General features: G+C 29.3%; 1 protein-coding gene across 3 annotated transcripts in view; it reads right to left on the bottom strand.

The window, feature by feature from the left end:
* Positions 1-4,573: 4,573 nt before the first annotated feature.
* LOC107443032 (thioredoxin reductase 1, cytoplasmic) overlaps positions 4,574-18,950 on the bottom strand; it is a 28,585-nt gene continuing 14,208 nt past the window's right edge. For all 3 annotated transcript variants that reach the window (XM_043045657.3, XM_071177348.2, XM_087157123.1), the window contains 7 exons: positions 17,881-17,967; positions 17,719-17,795; positions 16,492-16,645; positions 9,688-9,795; positions 9,412-9,507; positions 6,773-6,907; positions 4,574-5,142 (listed from right to left, as the gene is read on the bottom strand). In XM_043045657.3, coding sequence (XP_042901591.2) covers positions 5,074-5,142; positions 6,773-6,907; positions 9,412-9,507; positions 9,688-9,795; positions 16,492-16,645; positions 17,719-17,795; positions 17,881-17,967 — 726 coding nt within the window. In that variant the 3' untranslated portion in view covers positions 4,574-5,073. The remainder of the gene's footprint in view (positions 5,143-6,772; positions 6,908-9,411; positions 9,508-9,687; positions 9,796-16,491; positions 16,646-17,718; positions 17,796-17,880; positions 17,968-18,950) is intronic.

The raw sequence follows: 18,950 nt of genomic DNA, 5'->3' as shown, positions 1-18,950 counted from the left end.
ATCCCAGTGATGGCTGGTTGATATGAATTTCACACCCAACTTTTACCGACCACAGTGCTGACGTGAAATATTCTCTGTTATAGACGGATCATGGGTTAGAGTCCCTTTACCGTCAGGCTAACCGTGAAAGGCACTCGTGTTCTTCCACTCTATGTACCGTAAATGCGGGTTAGTTCCATCATAACGTCCTCCATGAAGGCAAAAATTTCTTCCAATACTTTATCCTGGAGTTCTCCTGTATGATGGATTGGGTTCAAAATTACAAGGCTACGGAGCTGAACATTAGTAGTCGTAAACACGAAATTGATTGGGCTGTTATAAAATAAACTAATAACTTGGCCATGATAGCTTGGTTGGTAGGGCTATGGACTCCTGCTCGTGAGAACGGAAGTTCGAATTCAGCCGGTCGAATAATACCCATGTATAAAATGGTGACTGGTGCATGTTAAATCTGTCGGGGTCATAAACTCCTCCAAGTTCTTATGACAATTCAATACCTCTGCGAACAGATCCAGGAGTTTCCTTGTCTTCTGGATTGGTTTTAAAATTTCAAGGCTACGTAGCATTACGTAGCTTTAAACATTGGCTCAAAATTGAGTCAGTTTTTCAACGATTATAAAAAAAAAACTAATAATCAAACTGTATTTTTTTGTATTCTTTCTAACTCCTAGCATATTTTCTGCACACCTTCATAATTTGATGTTTCTAAGTCTTACAGATTTTGAGCTGCAAAGCAAACTGTATGTCTTACAGGAAATTGATTTTGATGATGCGATAGAAGATTCGCCTCTCAAAAAGCGCGAAAAGTATTGTTACCTTAAATTTTCGATAAAAAATAATGTATATAAGTTTTTATAATTAATTTATATGTTTTTTACTCTTAAAATAAAAAAAAATTATTCAAAATAAATTTTTTTTCTCTAAATTTACTCATAAAGGGCCCCCAGATAATGACAGGCCCAGGGCCCCTATAAACATAAAAACGGCTCTGGGTGGCGGTCAAGGAGCAAATGGGTGACTAAAATGATTAGCCTGCGAAGAGACCAATTGTGCGTTATATCGGTCCTCTTTAAACTATTTTACCGGAAAGGGCTCCAATCCCAGCCAGCACCTGTGCAGGTAGGTATTTTATTTACATCGTACTAGAGCTGCACAATGAGTTATTGGCGACAGTCTGAAAAACATCCCTAAGGATGATCTGAAGACATGCCATCACAATTATTATCCTCTGCAGGGGGGATGTTGGCCTCGCTTCGATAACCTGCGTGCGATGGCGAGCATTTTACGGTAGAATATTTTAACGAGGACCGATAACACTCACCCTCGGTCACTACGCAGTTTGATAAAAGTGGTCAGATACTAGCTTACTGACCGCAAACAATGATGCTTGACTTCAGTGTTCTACTGTGGACCGTCTTTTTTAAGATCAGTCTACTGCGGAAAATCACCTCCGCTGAGCATTAAAATTATATATGACATGCCTTCATGTCATCCTCTTTGATGTTTTCCAGACCGAAGTAAATAGCCCATTACGCAGCTATAGCGCGACCTAAAACTACAACTTTATTTCCTAATTGCTAATAAGTATAACGTTAATTTTATCAACAGCAAAAAGAATATTCAATAAAAAACGAGGTTTTCAATGAGAAAATTACTCTCGCATTTGATCTAGCAGACATCATTGGTGGCAAATATCTTCATTCGATGTAAAATATATATATATATAGATATATATATAAGCATTCGATGTAAAAAAAGAAGCTAACAGAAGATATGACGTCAATGTCTTAGCGTTATAAAAGGATGTTTCATATTCAGATAAGAAAAAGTTCCCACATACAATTGATTCATATAATAATCTCACTCAGACAAAGAAGTTAGCGGGGCTGATACTAAAATATCTAATTTACATAGGCATAGATCAGAACAAATGTAGTAGGCAGTTACTATGAATATCTGTTCTGTATGGGAAAGATTTCGAAGATGTGCAACTTACTGCACAAGCTTGTAAATATGCTAAAATTTATAGTAATGATTTCAGTCTTTTGTTTCATTTAAAGAAAAAAATGTTAGTTCAAATCAACCCGTACGAAGCGTACTAGACTATACAAAGCATAAATGGCAGTACATACTCAAAGCAAGCTAAGTTAATCAATGGTTGCAGTAAAAATCAGTTTAACACAAAAACATAGAAAGAGTTGAAATCTGGAATCCATTGATCAAAACGTGTGGTGGGCTTCCAGCCTCCTCTATTTTTTCTCAAAAAATAGAAGTTCAAAAGCGTTGTATATAATGGGGATCGGAAATATCATTCCACCCAGGCGCTTCTCTCTTGTGACCTGTGAAGAAGCACAGGAAGAAAGAGTTCGTAATAGGGTAGCTCCTCTAGTGATGTATAACATTTTATTCGTATGCAGTTTATTTCCAGATAGTATGCCCAAGTTCCCGTAGAAGTTTGGCTCAGCATTTAGGTGACTCCCTCTTATAGATATCGTTTTTAAATCGTTACATTTCGACGAAAAATAGACCAAAAATGTAATTTAAGAGGGAAAAAATCTTTAGCTTGGAGAGAAAAACCAGATAGCAGATTTGAAATCAATGATACGAAAGTATGCAAGATCTGTTAAAAATCCTCATGACACAGAGAAAAAAAATTTGTTCCTCAGTATAGTCAATCAGAACCAACATGAAAGACTATAAGAGAAGAAACGGAAAAACTAAGAGTTATTGAACTATGAAACACGTGGGAGGGAAGAAAAAAAATATATTTTTTCTTTATAAAATGGGTCTGTGCTTATATTTATCACCAAACATATTTATAATCTAAAATGAGAAGGAAAAAAAAAATGAACATAGAAAAGCCTGACTTTTTTATCCAACATTAAAACTTAGTTCTGAAACACTTAAAATAACAGAAGCAAATGATATTGGTAGGATGTTATTCAAAAAAAGATTTTTATCACAACGAAATTAACATAGACAGGTAATGAATGTGAAACAGAGTATTGTTCCAATTTCCAAGAGCATGATACAGTAGTCACTCAATGCAACTCACCCCTTACCTTTATCACTTTCTAAATTTATTTGCTTTTTTAAACTTCATGCTGATGGTAGCAGAACGTAGATAGATGTTTGAGTGAAGTCAAGTCTCATTACTTATCCAGGTTTGTGAAGTCAAGAGTAAGGGAACAAAAACATTATTCAATTAATTATGACAATTTTTAAAATTACGTTTTATAACAAAAATAATTTAACTTCAGAAAGTTTTTTTAATTTATATTTCATTAAACTGTTGACAAAAAAAAAAAAAAAATTACTGAAAATCAGATAACTATGAAACTGATTTCAAAAGAAAAAATTAATAAATTATTACCCGATATATTTATAAATTATCACCCAATTTATTAATTTCAAAATCAAATTAATTCATCTTAGTCACAAAATTAATTTAAAAGATAATGCAAATAAATTTCTTGTATCATTTGTAATAGTTTATGAATATTTAACAGATATACCATGAATATATAATTACCAATAAATCTTCTTGAAATAAAAGGTTTGTGCCTGTGGGATCTTGGTATTTAATGTATATTTCAGCATATAAGTAAACCCCCAATTTGAGATTATGAGATAGCCAACTGTCTGGTGTATAAATTATGTACTGAAGAAACCAAATAAGAAAATATTTAAAATAAAAACGAAATTAAGTACTTGCAGATTAAAAAAAATATTACAAAATTTTTTTAAGTTAAAAATATTTCACATTGTCATATTTGTATAGTTATATTTGTATAGTTACTGTATATTTGTATGGTTAAATTTACCTTCAAATAAAGATGCATAACGTTATTGAATCCGACACTGATGATGTTCTGGAGTCTTTAAATTAATAGTTATATGGCATGTTTTAAAAGTTTTCATTGCGTTATACATTTCGAAATACTCTTGACCAAATTATCTTAACTTTTCTTATTCTTAATTTTTGTCTGAATGTAATTTAGGAAGTTTCTAAAAATAAACTTTATATCTAATATGTCTGACTTCATTTTGAGATGGGTGCATAAGTGAAAGTATCACCTGACTTTAAACCAACATGATAGGACAGGTATATGAATTTTTCCACAATTTTTTTTTTTTACAATTAAGTAATCGAATGAGACATTAGTGCTTGCAACTTGGGTAAAAACAATAATGTTTTAACTTGAAGATTTAGGTTTTTCTAGATCACGAATAAAGATTTAGGTTTATGGAGATTTTGATTTTTTTTAAATCGTCACATTCATATACATTTATTTTCATGCTATTAAATAGGAAAGTTTATTGTTTTGAATGATATTTACTTAAGTCACATAAAATATATCAAAATTTTGACATAGTGAGTAAATTATTGTCTGCACCGCTTATCTTCACAAGATCTTCTTTATAAATAGTTAAGTTGAAAGCTTGTAAAAACATAAATTATTTATTTTATTACACACAAAATGTTATCAGTATATAAGATATCTTGTGTTAAAAAAAATTGGATAACAAAAATTTAAAGAAAAACATTAAACTATAAAAATGAAATACAAAGTAAAAATCTAAAGATTTTATTTAATCAACAATGATCTTAGCAAAAATTCAAAAGGTTGCAAAGAGTTCTAACAATTACAAAGATATGAAACTTTGGTTGATTTTACAAAATAACTTTTTAACAAGAAGACAACACAAATGCTAGAATTAAATAAAAAGTGGTGGAAATTACTAAATAATTTAAGAATTAAGTTATAGATGTATCACATTTAATGACAAAAAATTTTCTTGCATCTAATCATCACAAACAGGTACTTATCACTTACATCTTTAAACTAATAATGAAATTAGGGAACATCAAGCATCTTCCCACCAATGCAATGGTTTGCAGAAGAGCCGTCATAACATTTTAAGAATCCTAATTCATTATAAGTTAGCATCTTAATCACCTACTGCTGCCGAAGGGTTTTGCTGATACACTCGTAAAAGAGAATGCTCGCACGGTTAAAAACATTCTACAATTTTGAGCCACAAAAACCCTTCTTTAGGCAACAGTAGGACTTAACCTCAGCAACCAGCTTGAAGAGAAGATTTCCCAGAGCTTTTGGTCACTGACATTGTAGTAAATATCTAAAAAGAAAATAATAATTTTGCTTACTTAGAATTTAATCAATGAAAAAAGAATACTTAGTATGTTACTTCAAAAAAAAAAAAAAAAAAACTAATAATAATAATTGAGCATACAAATTTATATAACAATATATAGTTTAGATAGATTTTTATTTGGGATCAGCATATTTGAAAGTTTCAATTACATTTAACCAGATTTATTTCCCAATTTTTTTTACACATTAACTCAGTTTTTTGAGGAGTTAATTGAAATTTCATCTAGAAATAAATCATTATTTTTTTTTCTCTAAGAATCCAAAAGTTTCAAAAACTTTTTTAAACATTTAAAAAGACTACCAATATGAGAAGATTTTTTTCACTTGGAAGAAAAATCAATAAAACCAATAAATAATCCTCAATATGTTTGTACCAGTCTTAATTAAGTAGTGATGAAGAGACTTTTCATATGTTATTATTAGATATCACACGCTTTTCTTTTTTAAAATATGTAGATTTTTTTTAACTTGGAAATCTTGCACCATTTTAATTAACAGTAGATGCTGCTTAAAGATGGATGGAAATTAACTAAACAGCTAATAGCATGTTAATTGCTATTAGCTGTTGAGCTTTTTGACAATATATGTATTTGTAAGAACAAATATAAATACATATAGGGTGTTTCACAACTTATGGGCAAAAATTTAAAGAATAAAAAACAACTAAACAAGCAATTTTTACCATACAATGAATATGTGGAAAGCAAGCAGTGAAACACTAGGATGTATCCATTACAGTCACAGAAAAACCAAATGAATAGAGGAGATACTTAATTAGCTGGACGAAAATTAAATGATGTGCGCCACCAATAACGTCACAGGTGTAACATCTTCATTACTACTCTGCAGTTTCTGTAATGTTCGAACAAATGTTGTCAATAAAATTAATCTAGAACCTCTTTCATTCATTTGGTATTTCCTTATTCCATGTGACAGTAACCTAGTGATCCACTGCTTGCTTTTTGTCAATGCATTGTATGGTGAAAAATGCTTGTTTAGATGTTTTTTATCACATTTGCCTTTAAAATATTTGAAAGTGAGTTTCAAAATACTCTGCATACTGTCAAAAAATATATTGAAGATAAAACTTTTGAAAAGAACAGACAAACAAAAAGGGAAAAATGCATAATTATGTTTATGTAACAGGGGGGAAAACTAATATACTTACATCAAATAAATAACATGTGATTTTTAAGTTTAAAAATAAATATTAATATTTTGGGACAAATTTTTAATTATTTGTCTGTTTTTGTTCCAAAGGGCAATTTTTTTATATCTTCCAACTCACTTTAAAATGGAATTTTTTTTTATCAAAATACAATTAGAAATGTGCATTGATTTTTTGATACCCTATTTTTAAAAGTAATCAAAAGTTATAATAGAATTTAATAAATAGTTAACTATAAAAAATAATTAATCCAAAAGTAATAAGTATATGAAGTAAATTCTCACTCGATCAAAGTAAGTTTTTAAAAAAACTAGCATCTTTTCTGGCTTGCTCAAAATACAAATCTTCAGGTTCAGTGCAACAAAAACCTGAACTTATTTCTAAAAAGTTTACAAAGAGTACACAGCAATAAATAGTCAAGTCTTACTTCAGCACATGTTGGATGGATTCCTATTGTTGCATCAAAGTCAGCTTTTGTAGCACCTAATCTCATGCCTAACGCAAATCCTTGAGTGACTTCTCCAGCATTTGGTCCCAAGTAATGAAATCCTATTACCTTTTCCTAAAAATACAATTACATAGATAACAATGTAGAATATACATAGCTAACAAAAACAAAAAAAGACAATACTTTTTATGATATGGAAATTTTACAACAATTAGTTCACAATTTATCAAACATTCCATTAATAGAAATTTTTAATGACTAATAGAGAAAATAAAATACAAAATTGTATTACACTAACTACTAGAAATTCAACGCTTAAGGGCCTAGAAGTGTTTCAGGTTTACTTCCCACCAGTTATAATTATAATAATAATTATGCAATAAATTTAACTGCAAATATGACAATGCACAGTATTATTGCCATAATGCAACATTGTACCCAGTAAGTTAAAGTGCCCCACCATGTTTACTGCATTCTTACATTCACAATTTCAAGTTGCAGAATATATTAAACTCAATTTTGATAGTTGTTAAACATATTCTTGAATAACAAATAGGTTAGAAACTCACAAAACAAAATTTAAATATTCTTGAATTAATATAAAAATAAAAATGGTCTAAAATCATAGAAAGGTTTCAAACTAATTATAATAAGTTTAAAAGTATATTATTAAATATCAGTCTGAATTTTTTGTTATTTAAAACGCTAGAAGATCTCAGGTTTCGTAGTGATTTAAAATAAAGTCACATTTTTAAAAAACTCACAGCGGTTTCTAATACAATACATACTAAATTGTTTTTATATGAAGGGTAAAAAAAAAAAAAAAAAAATAGTGCAATCAATTTTAAAATGTTTGTTTTGTGCAGCATATTTCTTTAATTCCCCACAAAATTAAAAAAGAAATAATAGGCAACAATCAGCACTTTCAAATAAAAAAATTATCAAAAATGTCTTTAAAAAAAACAGTGCAATATCAGGAATGCTTACAAATGGTAACAAATCTCAGAATCTGATCTTTCTTGACTTCTGAGATTTTTCAATATAAAGATAGATCAAAATAAGTTATAAGAAAACTGATAATTATAGTTATCTTCATGCGACAATTAATTTCTTCAAAACTAAACGGTATATATATAATAGGCATATAGTATATATAAATGGCTAAAGAATAAATGCATACAAAAATAAACAAAATTTTTTTAAAAAAAACTTGATGTTACACATTCTAATCTGGATAAAAAAAATAGGAAATTAAACAATTACTTTAAAAGTATATACCCTGATATACTGCTAAAAATATTCAGAGCATGCACACATCTCCATTGATAATTAGCTTATGTTTATAAAAAGAGCTTCTTTCTGCCAGATATGTGAATGAACTTAAAGTTAGTTACTTATTGTTATGTCAAAGTTTTTTTTTTTCTCATCTTTATGAACTTTTAATTATTTTCCTTTTAGAAGTAAATAGTGTGCAACTAATTTTTTTATTTATTTTGCATGCATTAATTTGTATTAAAACGTTAATATTCAATTGTTCTATATATATTGGGCTATGTTATCGAGGGAAGTTTCAAAAGGTTATTAATTAAAAAAGAAATTATTTATATAATACAAGGTCCAAGGTTTGCAGCATAAATTTTTTTCATTATAGTGCATAATACTCATTTAAATTATCTCACAAAAGGCTAACAACTACTATGATTTTAGCATTATTGTTAATAGTTTATGAATATTCATAAAATAGCATGAACATTCACTAAAAAATCTTGAAATAAGATGTTTGTGCCTGCAAGAACTTTATATTTACCATATATTTTGGTGTATAAGTAAACATCCTATTTTTTATTACAAGATAACAAATTTCTGGTATGTTAGCTAAAGGTAAGCTAAATAAACCAAATATGTAAATTTTTTAAATTTAAATATATATATATGAAATTAATTATTAAATACTTAAAAAATTATTGAAATAAATTATTTAAAAAAATATTTCTCATAGTTCTCTCTGTTACATTTGCCTTTAAATAAAGATGCATAACATTATTGAATCTGACACAGTTTGGAGCCTTTAAATTAATAGCTTTATGTTATGTTTTATAAGTTTTCATTGTGTTCATTGTTTTTCTTGTGTTCTTCATTGGAATACCCTTGAATAAATTATCTTAACTTTTTTTATTCTTGATTTTCAAACTATTTTACGGAGTAGTAGAAATTTAAATGCAAAGCTTTCAGAATTTTTGAGTAATTTTGCCAACATTTTAAAAGCCACACCATGAAAGAGCTGGAACAAAGTGGCATAGCAGATGAATTTTTAAATTATTTACAGTGGTGTGGAAAATAAGTTTAAGTGAATAAAAAATAATACACTAAAACTTAAACTTAGCTACCACTAAAATAAATTTTAAAAGCGTAGAAAGTTGGCAGCTCTGTAGAAGCAATAAAACTGGGGGGAAAAAAGCATGTCGTAAAAAAGATTTTCTTAAGATACTTTTTAAATTTCAGGGACTTTCTTCTAAAATAAACAAAAGCTATGAGTGATTTAAATTGAAAATTAATATAAAAAGGCAATGCTAGTGGAGTTAGCAGCTATAATAATAAAATAAAATATAAAGACTTACATTATCAGTTTTAAGGCATATTAGTTTTGCATAACAAACATTTCCTTCTCTGTGTGCTACAGTCCACTCGAGAGGTGTTAGGTTGGAATGGTAGACCTGTGTAAAATAAATAAACATTTGTTAATCATGAAGTTAGCACTATCATACAAAACTATCTTGTGGACAGAAAAGGAGCAACCCTGCCAATAGATAAATAAAGAAGTAGCAATTAAAACATAGAAAAAAATTATCTCTGTAAATGCTGGTTAATAAAATAGCTAATGGTAAAGCATGTACCTCAATATTTTCTTCTCCATAGGTGTCTATTGCTTTTTCTTCAGAAAATCCAATACATCCATACTCCAAAGGAGTGAACACAGTAGTTGCAATATTATTGTAATCACACTAAAATATAAATGCAAAAAGTTAAGGAACTACAATCAAGTAAGAAAAACATTTAAACCAGACAAAAAATATTAATGGTATTCTTTTAAAGACGGAATTGAGAATTAATGTCCAAATTTTATCATTGAATTGCTCACATTAAGTTTAATACTATTTAATTATTTCTTAAATAAATAATAATTTCTTTAACGTTACCTTAACCTTTTGCCGAATAATACATTAGATATGATCATGATCAAATATATGTAGAACATATCATAAAAATTTTGTAATAAATAATACATATACAGGAGCATACTTTAAGAAATTTAAGAATTTATGGACACATGTCTGTTACACATTGATTTTGAATTTAAAGTAAAATCTATCAAAAATCAAAGAAAAATTTTAAAAAAAAAATGATTTTCATGTAGTAAAATAATATACATTTGTCTAAATTGATTTTTATTGTCTAAGTAGGAAAAAGGAGAAATAGACAGAAATTATTTGCAACATTAACCCGTTAAGATTTATCTTCTATGTTGACCACTATAAATTAAATAACGCAGGGAAAATAATTGAATACTATTGCAAACCATTATAATTTGACTGTGTGGTAAATAAATAATGATTAATTTCCTATTCTATTGATAGTCTACTAATATTGGTGTGACTAATATTTGGCCTAACCCAGCTATAACTATTTCTATACAATTTCAAGAAACTAGATCCAAAATAAATTGAAAAACCATAGAAATAAAAGTTCAAGATATTTATCTACCCTGAAAATATTCACAAGGGTTTATAAGTCATGTACGATTGTCATACAAAAATAATCATAAAGTATTTTTTATAATTATAAATTTAATTAATATTACATTTAAGCATCTTCTTGATAAATACAACCAATGAAATTTTTCTCAGTTTAAATATATTAGAGAGCAAATTTATTCTACATCTTTCTACAACTGCTTTATATACTTACATAAAAAATTAACCACTGAAATTTAAGGATAAAAGGTTTGCTGCAATGTTACGATTTTATAAAACAGTAATTTTTAAATTCTACTACCTACGCATAACTTTGGGGGAAAAAAGGAAAAAAAGAAGAGAAACCTTGAAAGAAAGAACCTTGGTGTCAGGGTCACGTGATGTAATAACACGCATTTTCTGATGTTGCGAGCTAAAAGCTTGATATTATAGATAGGATCATTTTTTTTTTGTTTTTTTTTTGAACAATGGATGAAAAAGAATAATAAAATGGTGAATTAGTTTTTGTAGAATTTTGCGTTATTTCTTTTGTAAAAGGTTACGACTGACAAATGTGCGGGGAAACCCCAATGGATTTCGAAATAAAAGATTGGTAGTTGTTTGTTCTATGAATTTCAAGTTGTTTGATGGAAGATAGTGAGTTATTTAGATTGTCTTGAAATTGGTTTAGGAAGTGGCATTTTTTTTTGTAAGAAGGTGCAGTTTAGAAAGTAGTAGGTGAAAAATGGCATTTTTAGGAAGAGCTTTAAAAGTAGATTTGAAGTGTTTGGCGGAAGAGTTAGGAGAAACGGCAACGGAAGACATGAGAGTTACCGAATTAAAGAAGATTATATTGGCAAGTACGGAGTACGAAGAGGAGTTTGTGAAGGAATTATTAAAAAGAATAGTTAGTGGAAGAGAAGAAATAAAGCGCCAACAAAAAGAAGATGAAATTAGGCGACAAGAATATGAAATTAAGCAACAGGAAAGGGAAGACGAATTAAAGCGGCGAGAACAGGAAAGGGAAGATGAATTAAAGAGGCGAGAACAGGAAAGGGAAGGTGAATTAAAGCGGCGAGAACAGGAAAGGGAAGATGAATTAAAGCGGCAAGAAAAGGAATATGAATTGGAGAGGTTGAAGATAGAAGCTTCATTGGTACATACTGGTACTATAGGAGAGACGAGCAGCTCTCGAAATGAAGAAACAAGAGAACATGTACCTGGTGGATTGCAAAAATTAATGCGTACTTTTGATCCAAAAGAAGGTGATATAAGTTTTTATCTAATATTGTTTGAAAGACAAGCACGAAGAGTCCATATAAAAGAAGAAGATTGGGTAACGCATCTTGTTGGATTATTGCCTCTAGAAATGGCGAATTTAATTGCAAGGGAGCCTGAAGAAAAAGCAAATGATTATAAACATGTAAAATGTATGTTATTGAAAAGGTTTAAATTGAGCCCAGAAGCATTTAAAATAAAGTTTAAGAGACATTGTAAAGCGGCTGAGAGCACTTGGCGAGATTTTGGATTTGAATTGGCGAACTATTTTAACGAATGGGTTTCGGGACTAAAAATTAATGATTTCGACAGCCTGAAACAACTTGTCATTGTCGAACAGATAAAAGAACGAGTACCTGGAGACATACAAAATCATTTTATTGATGAGTGGAGTAGAATTTGCTCAGTTGACACACTTGCTGAGAAGTTAGATGAGTACGAGAATGCAAGGAAATATAACCAAACTACTAAATTCATTGCTTCTCAACCATATAGGAACTTATACCGGGAAAAACCAAACATGGTTAGTAGAAGATATCATACATTTGGTGAAGGATATAAACATGAGCATAACAACCATGGCAGAATTGATAAGCGGAGTTCTTCCCAAAATCCAGTCACATGTTTTAATTGTGGACGAGTAGGACACTTGGCACGATTTTGTCGAGATAATAAAGAGAGGAGAAGAAACATTGAAGGCAAAGTGGCCGAGGTTCAAGTATCGGAAGGGCAAGTATCCGAAGTTAAGGTACTCAGAAATGGAAATATCGAAAGCAAAGTAGTCACTGCAAGATTTAACGGTGAAGTCATGATAGGAAACAAAAAATGTAAAGGCGTTCAACCAAAAATAGCTGCCCTTAAGAAAGTTAGAATTTCATATAATGGAAATGAATACGAAGCTGTAGTAGATTCTGGTGCACAAATAAGTGTATTTAAAAACGATATAGTGGGTAAGGAAGTGGATTACAAAGGACATATAATACTACAACCTGCGTTTGGCGAAAGTCTAAAAGCTGAATTAAAAGAAGTGGAAATCGCTTTGGTAACGGAAGGATATATTACGCCTATAATTAAAACGATGATAGCAGCCGTCAATGGGTTAAATGCTGACATTTTGTTGGATGCTGAAACTTATGAGGCATTATTAGAACAAAAAAGAGTATACAATCCCAGTTTTACTGCTGCTATGAAGCTAAGATCAGATTCCCGAAAGGAGCAGTTATATATGAGTGCAAGTGACGGAGAAGAGCAGCAGGAGCCAACAGTAGGTGAATGCGGTGATAAAAAGAATGGAAATGAAACCGAACGAGTCAAGATACAACAACAAAGTTGCGATACTCTCCAAGAAGCATGGAAATTGGGGAAGCAAAATAAAGGAGGGTATGTGATACAAAATAATATACTATGCCATGAAGAGCTGTTGGACGGGAATAGAATACAACAATTAGTAATTCCCGAAATTAGAAAAGGTAAAATACTAGAAATTGCCCACGAGTCAGTATTCGGAGCACATCTAGGAGCTCGTAAAACAATTCAAAGAATTAAATTTTCCTTTTATTGGCCAGGGATGGTCAAGGAAATTAAAGCTTATTGTAGCTCATGTCATGGGTGCCAAGGTAGAAGAGTTGTTCGTTCAGTAGACAAAATTCCGATAACACCTGTGTCACGTCCTGAACTTCCATTCCAAGTGGTGAACGTAGATTTAATTGGTCCTCTAGATCCAGTATCAGCACAAGGACATAAATATATCCTTTGTTTGATGGACCAACATTCAAGATGGCCTGAAGCAGTCCCGCTCAAATCGTTAACGGCAAGGAATACATGTGAAGCACTGCTCGAAATATTCTGTAGGACAGGAATTCCAGAAGTAATCGTGGTGGATAATGCGACAAATTTTACGGCAAGTTTAACGCAAGAGTTTTTGAAGGTTTTAGGAGCTTGTCCGCGATTTTCAACGCCATACCATCCGGAAGGGAACGGATTGATTGAAAGATGGAACCAAACTTTCAAAAATATGCTACATCACATTATTAGAGAAGTAGGAAGAAATTGGCATCGACATATACCATTTGTACTATGGGCTTATCGAGAAGTTCCAAATGCAAGAACCTTGAAAGAAAGAACCTTGGTAAAAATCAAAAGTTATCACTAGCAAAATCATGGATTCCTCATTCATTCAATATTTCATAGTGTCTAAATTAACATTTTTCCTTACATAATTTTCCAGCAGGAGAAAGTGCACTGTTTTGAATCCATTCCCTTTTCATTATTAAAACAGCGTATATTGCTAAATTTTCATCAAAAAATACCTTTTAAGAACTCAAAAATAATTTTAAGTACTTAAAAAAATATCAAAAATAATGTAAGTATACCATTAATAGTATTTTTTCTCCTTATTGTTAAAAGTTCATTTCATACATGAGAATGTGCAATAACTAGCTTCAAATAACTCTATTCTTGGTTACATTAGCCATCATGAAACATTTTATGCATAATTTTAAATATATTCAATATTGTGTTACTAATTCTATTTTTTATATAATTACTTTACTCACATTAACAAAAATTTATTTCAATTCAAAATTACAATTAGTTAAACTTGAATATGAAAAAGTTATCAAATGTGTTAATTAGATTTAAATGAAAATTATTTTAAAATAAATATACTCAATAAAACATTTAAACGATTACTATTATAGATCATACTAAATTGATAAAGATGTTTACAAAATTAAGCAAACTGAGAAAAACTTAATAAATTCATTTTAGATATAAATTAGTGCATGGTCCCTGAATTTTGTCTGGTGGATGGTCCTAATGTAAAACTCTCCCGATTAAAAGATCTTAAATTGTACTATTTTTTTAAACAAAACTAATAAAAGGTAGACAAAAATTTTTGGGTGGTGAAGCTCCGTGATTGCTGACTGCTCAAGCCTCTTATGAAAACACATAATTTGTGCATTATCCCTTAGTCAAGTTTAAGGATTCTGATCAAGAAATAGCGTAAGAACATAATAGACTTCTCAGTCTTGAAGACACTTAAGGCAGCAAAGAAATGAACAAAAGAAATAAAATTTCATTTTGCCATTTAGAAATGTATTGGGGAAATATTTTGGCAATGTTTCGTTAGTCCCCACAATCAGGAAAAATTCAAGAGACTTTTGGTTCGATCTTACAGAATATGAAGCCTTAAATCAGAAATCTCTTGCAAAATGCAGTTGATGCTTGAGTGCAGGAATCATTTCTCTCAAATCCTGTTTAGTAGACCCGTAGCCGCTAAAGCGTAAAAGGATTTGCCCTTTTGTACGGTGCAGATAAATGCAACAGAAGACTGAAGTGCATTGTAAAAACTTTGAATAGAACATTGCAGAAATTAAGCTTCTTGTGTAATTCATATCAAAAATTTACTTGGCAAAGGGAAAATCTTATTTTAAAAAGAAAAAAAATTAAGCACATTTAAGACTTTTAAAAATGAAAATCGAAAATAAACACCTTTATGCACCTTTTAAAAATGCTAAACGGCCTGTAAAATACTACAATTTTAAGTTTCTATTACTTAAAAATTAATCTGTTTTCCATTTTCATTTTAAACAAACAACTGCTTGTTAAAACATGTTAAAGATAAAAATTACCTAGTTGTGTTGTATTACACATTAATACAACAGACAAGAAATAAAAAAATAGCTAAATCAAGGTTGCCAAATAAGTGATTTTTTTGAAAATCAGGCAATTGCTCTTTAATTAACATTTCATTAGTGTGTTGTAAGGACAGTATAAGAAGCATATTACCATACTTATAAATCAAAAATTTACTGAAATATTCAACTTTTCCTTTATTAATTGGTGCTTTTTGAATCATAGATCACATCATTCTTAACAAAAATCAACTACTATAAAATACTTATAAAGCACGTCTCAAATTTTAACTAAAAATTTGTGTTTTAGTAGGGAGCGGTTAAACAGTATAAATTACAATCTGCAAAGTTACAAAATTACCATGTTTGACATGATATTTGTCGAAGTTATTAATAATCATATTTATAAAAAATATAAACAATGTATAAAACCAAATAATTTAATTAAATAGATTTTAGAAATAATTATAAGAAATAAATTTCTGGAATGTATATTCGATAACTTTTAATGCCCGCATTTGCTATATGTTTGTTTTCATGAAAAATGTCAGCACTATAGCAACATATGCAATCAATAAACAGTAGACAAACAAAATGAAAAAACAAAATGGAATAAAAATATGAAATGTAAAGGTATGAGAAAATTTTCTTATGAAACAAACAAAAATTTTCTCAATCTTTAAATTATCAAAAGAAAAACAGAATTATATAAAATAATGTCTATTCTCTTATTAAGCCCATCATTTTCCTGGTTTGCGTACATTACTAACCAGGAATAAAAAAAAGCCATATTTGCTATATATGATTTAAAAAAATTATATTCTTATAAGAGAGGGTAATGGAAGTGAGCACTCATTTGGTATTGAAGGAAATTGCAGGGGACACTAGTTCTGTTTAATGCAGGACATGAGCTCTATTTACTACCAGTACCAATCTGTTGAATAAATATACAAATTGGATAGTCACAATTTAATAAAATAATGTTTAGCTAAACATTGGACAGAGATATTACAATTTCTTAAAAAAATAATGATGATTGAGAAAAATAATATACCTGGGTAGAACTATCTCCATACAATCGACGAGCAAGCAGCAATCCTGCCTCTATTGCAACAGGAGTCAATTCTGGCTTTCCCTCCAAAATATCACCAATTGCATAGATGTATGGAACATTAGTTTGTTCATTCACGACAGGAATTTTACCATTTCTAAAATAGAAAGTTATAAATGTAAAAAATTTCTGAAAAAATTAATACAAATCATTATAATCTGGTAAGGATGGCTGATTTAAACCGAATAAGTTTCAATTTTTTAAGAAACAAAGCTTGCTTTTTTTAAAAAAAAACCTCTCAAAAATTTAATTTTTCATTATTTATTTAATTAAAATACTTTTAGTAAGAACAGAAGATGTCTAAAATTTCTTTAAAAAAATAGAGTGTCACCAAATTAATATTCGGATAGTTTTAAAAATAATCGAAATAATGTAGTTATTGAATTGTACAAAATAGTATTGAGACAAAAAGTGAAAGAAACTTTTTTTTTTCTAGATAAAGATACATTATGACTGCTACAATCAAAAGCATAAATGGGAATGAAGTGCAATACCGAATACTTTTACACTAGTACTTTATACTCACTCCTTTTGAGAATTATAATAGTACAGAACTATAATGGAATATATTAATGGGAATATTAAAATAGTATATATTTTCATTATATACTATTTAAGTTAATGCAGCATTATGTTAATAAGTATAATGTAAAATGTTAATGATTATTAAAGCATTAGAACTAAAATTCATTTTTAGTATTTTATTTAAAGCATTGCTTGATTTAGCATTCTTATTTAATTCATAAATGAAATCATGATTTAAATCAGTTTATTTAAAAAAAATGTCAGTAATTTAAATCAATTGCTTAAAAAATAATTAGTTAAAAAATTTACATACCAATATAAATAAATGATTTAAATTTTAATCAATTTAAATTCTAAAATTTTCAAAGTTTTAAAATTTATTGCTATTAAAAAGCTTCAGTTAGAAAAATCATGCTAATATTTGGCAGTCTAATGAACTCCATCAATTTTGAGTTGAAATTCTAAAAATTTTATAATGCTTACAAATTTTTCAGATTGCAAAACATTTGCGAAAATAGTATATTATTCAATGAAAAACATTTTATATGATGTAAGAACTTTAAAAAAAAAAAGGTTAAAAAGTAAGGACTTAAAAAAATAAAAAAAATACAGCCATGAAATAGAAAATAAATAAAAATTACATACTTGGGATTAACTTTTACACCAACAGTTTCTAATCCAATTCCAGTAGTACAGGAATCACGACCAATAGCAAATAATACCTGAAAAATTTGTCGGCAATAAATTTACAAAAAGCATAACAAAATAAAGCATAATTGTATCAAGAAATCAAGCATGATTACTTACTGTATCATATTCATCAGCAATTTCTTCACCTGATTCCATTTTTCCAGTTACTCTTAACATGTGTTCAGCTGATTCATTTTTCTCAATCTATAAAAGAAAGCAATTACAAACATTGTGAGAAACAAGATATTTTGTACATATACAAATGATCCTTATTTTTAAGAGCAAGTACATTGAACTTATGAAAAAAGAATTTAAAAACAAATTATAAGACACGAAAGAATAACAATATATATTTCTATAAAATAAAGATTAAATAAAAATTTTTAAAAAAATGCCCTAATTTCATAGGTACAAGATACAAAGCGTAAAAAAAAAATGTTTTATACAATACACATCAAGTCTGAAACATCCTTCTTACCAAACTTTGGGCCCCATGACTGCAACGATGCTGGAAATTGCTGCTGATGCCCTGAAATTGCCCTGTATTAACAGGTTATTAATACAGTAGGGAACCGATTATCCGGAACGATCGGGACCATTGCTATTCCGGATAACTGATTTTTCCGGTTTTCTGAATCGCTACAAAAAGCCGTTTTTTTTTATTGTTAAACCCAACTAAAAAAAAAAATATTTGGAAATAATCTTGAAAAACGAAGTAATACACTAGTGATTGTTTCTAAAATGATTGTAGGGTAAACATCTTTCAAAAAAGAAAGAAAAATCTTATGAGGAAAAAAACATTTTTTAAAAAAAAAAATGGCGGGAAAATTTATCAAATTTCGTTCCGGTTTTTTGGCTTTCCGGTTTACTGATTTCCGGATAACGGGTTCTGTACTGTAGTTGTTTTTCAGCCCCTTTTGTTGTCACATAGTAATTGTTAAAGATGATTGGACTTTCCATTTATTGGCCACTATTCAAAATTACTTCGCCATGTATGTACATTGTCTATGAAAACATTTATTTCATGTTGCATAGTAGACCTACTAAGCAACATTTGAAAAATTGGACTGAGAAACATTGACAATTCTAGGTGATCCTCATTAAAATTGGGAGTTAGTCGCTCAATCAACAACACTGAAATCAGGCATTCGTTTTGACTTGCTCTGTATTTCATAAAGTTATGAATT

The sequence above is a fragment of the Parasteatoda tepidariorum genome, chromosome 2 (genome assembly GCF_982258835.1).
Source record: "Parasteatoda tepidariorum strain Cologne lab strain chromosome 2, Ptep-v5.0, whole genome shotgun sequence".
Classification (NCBI taxonomy): Eukaryota; Metazoa; Arthropoda; class Arachnida; order Araneae; family Theridiidae; genus Parasteatoda; species Parasteatoda tepidariorum.
This window is presented reverse-complemented; position numbering and strand designations above follow the sequence as displayed.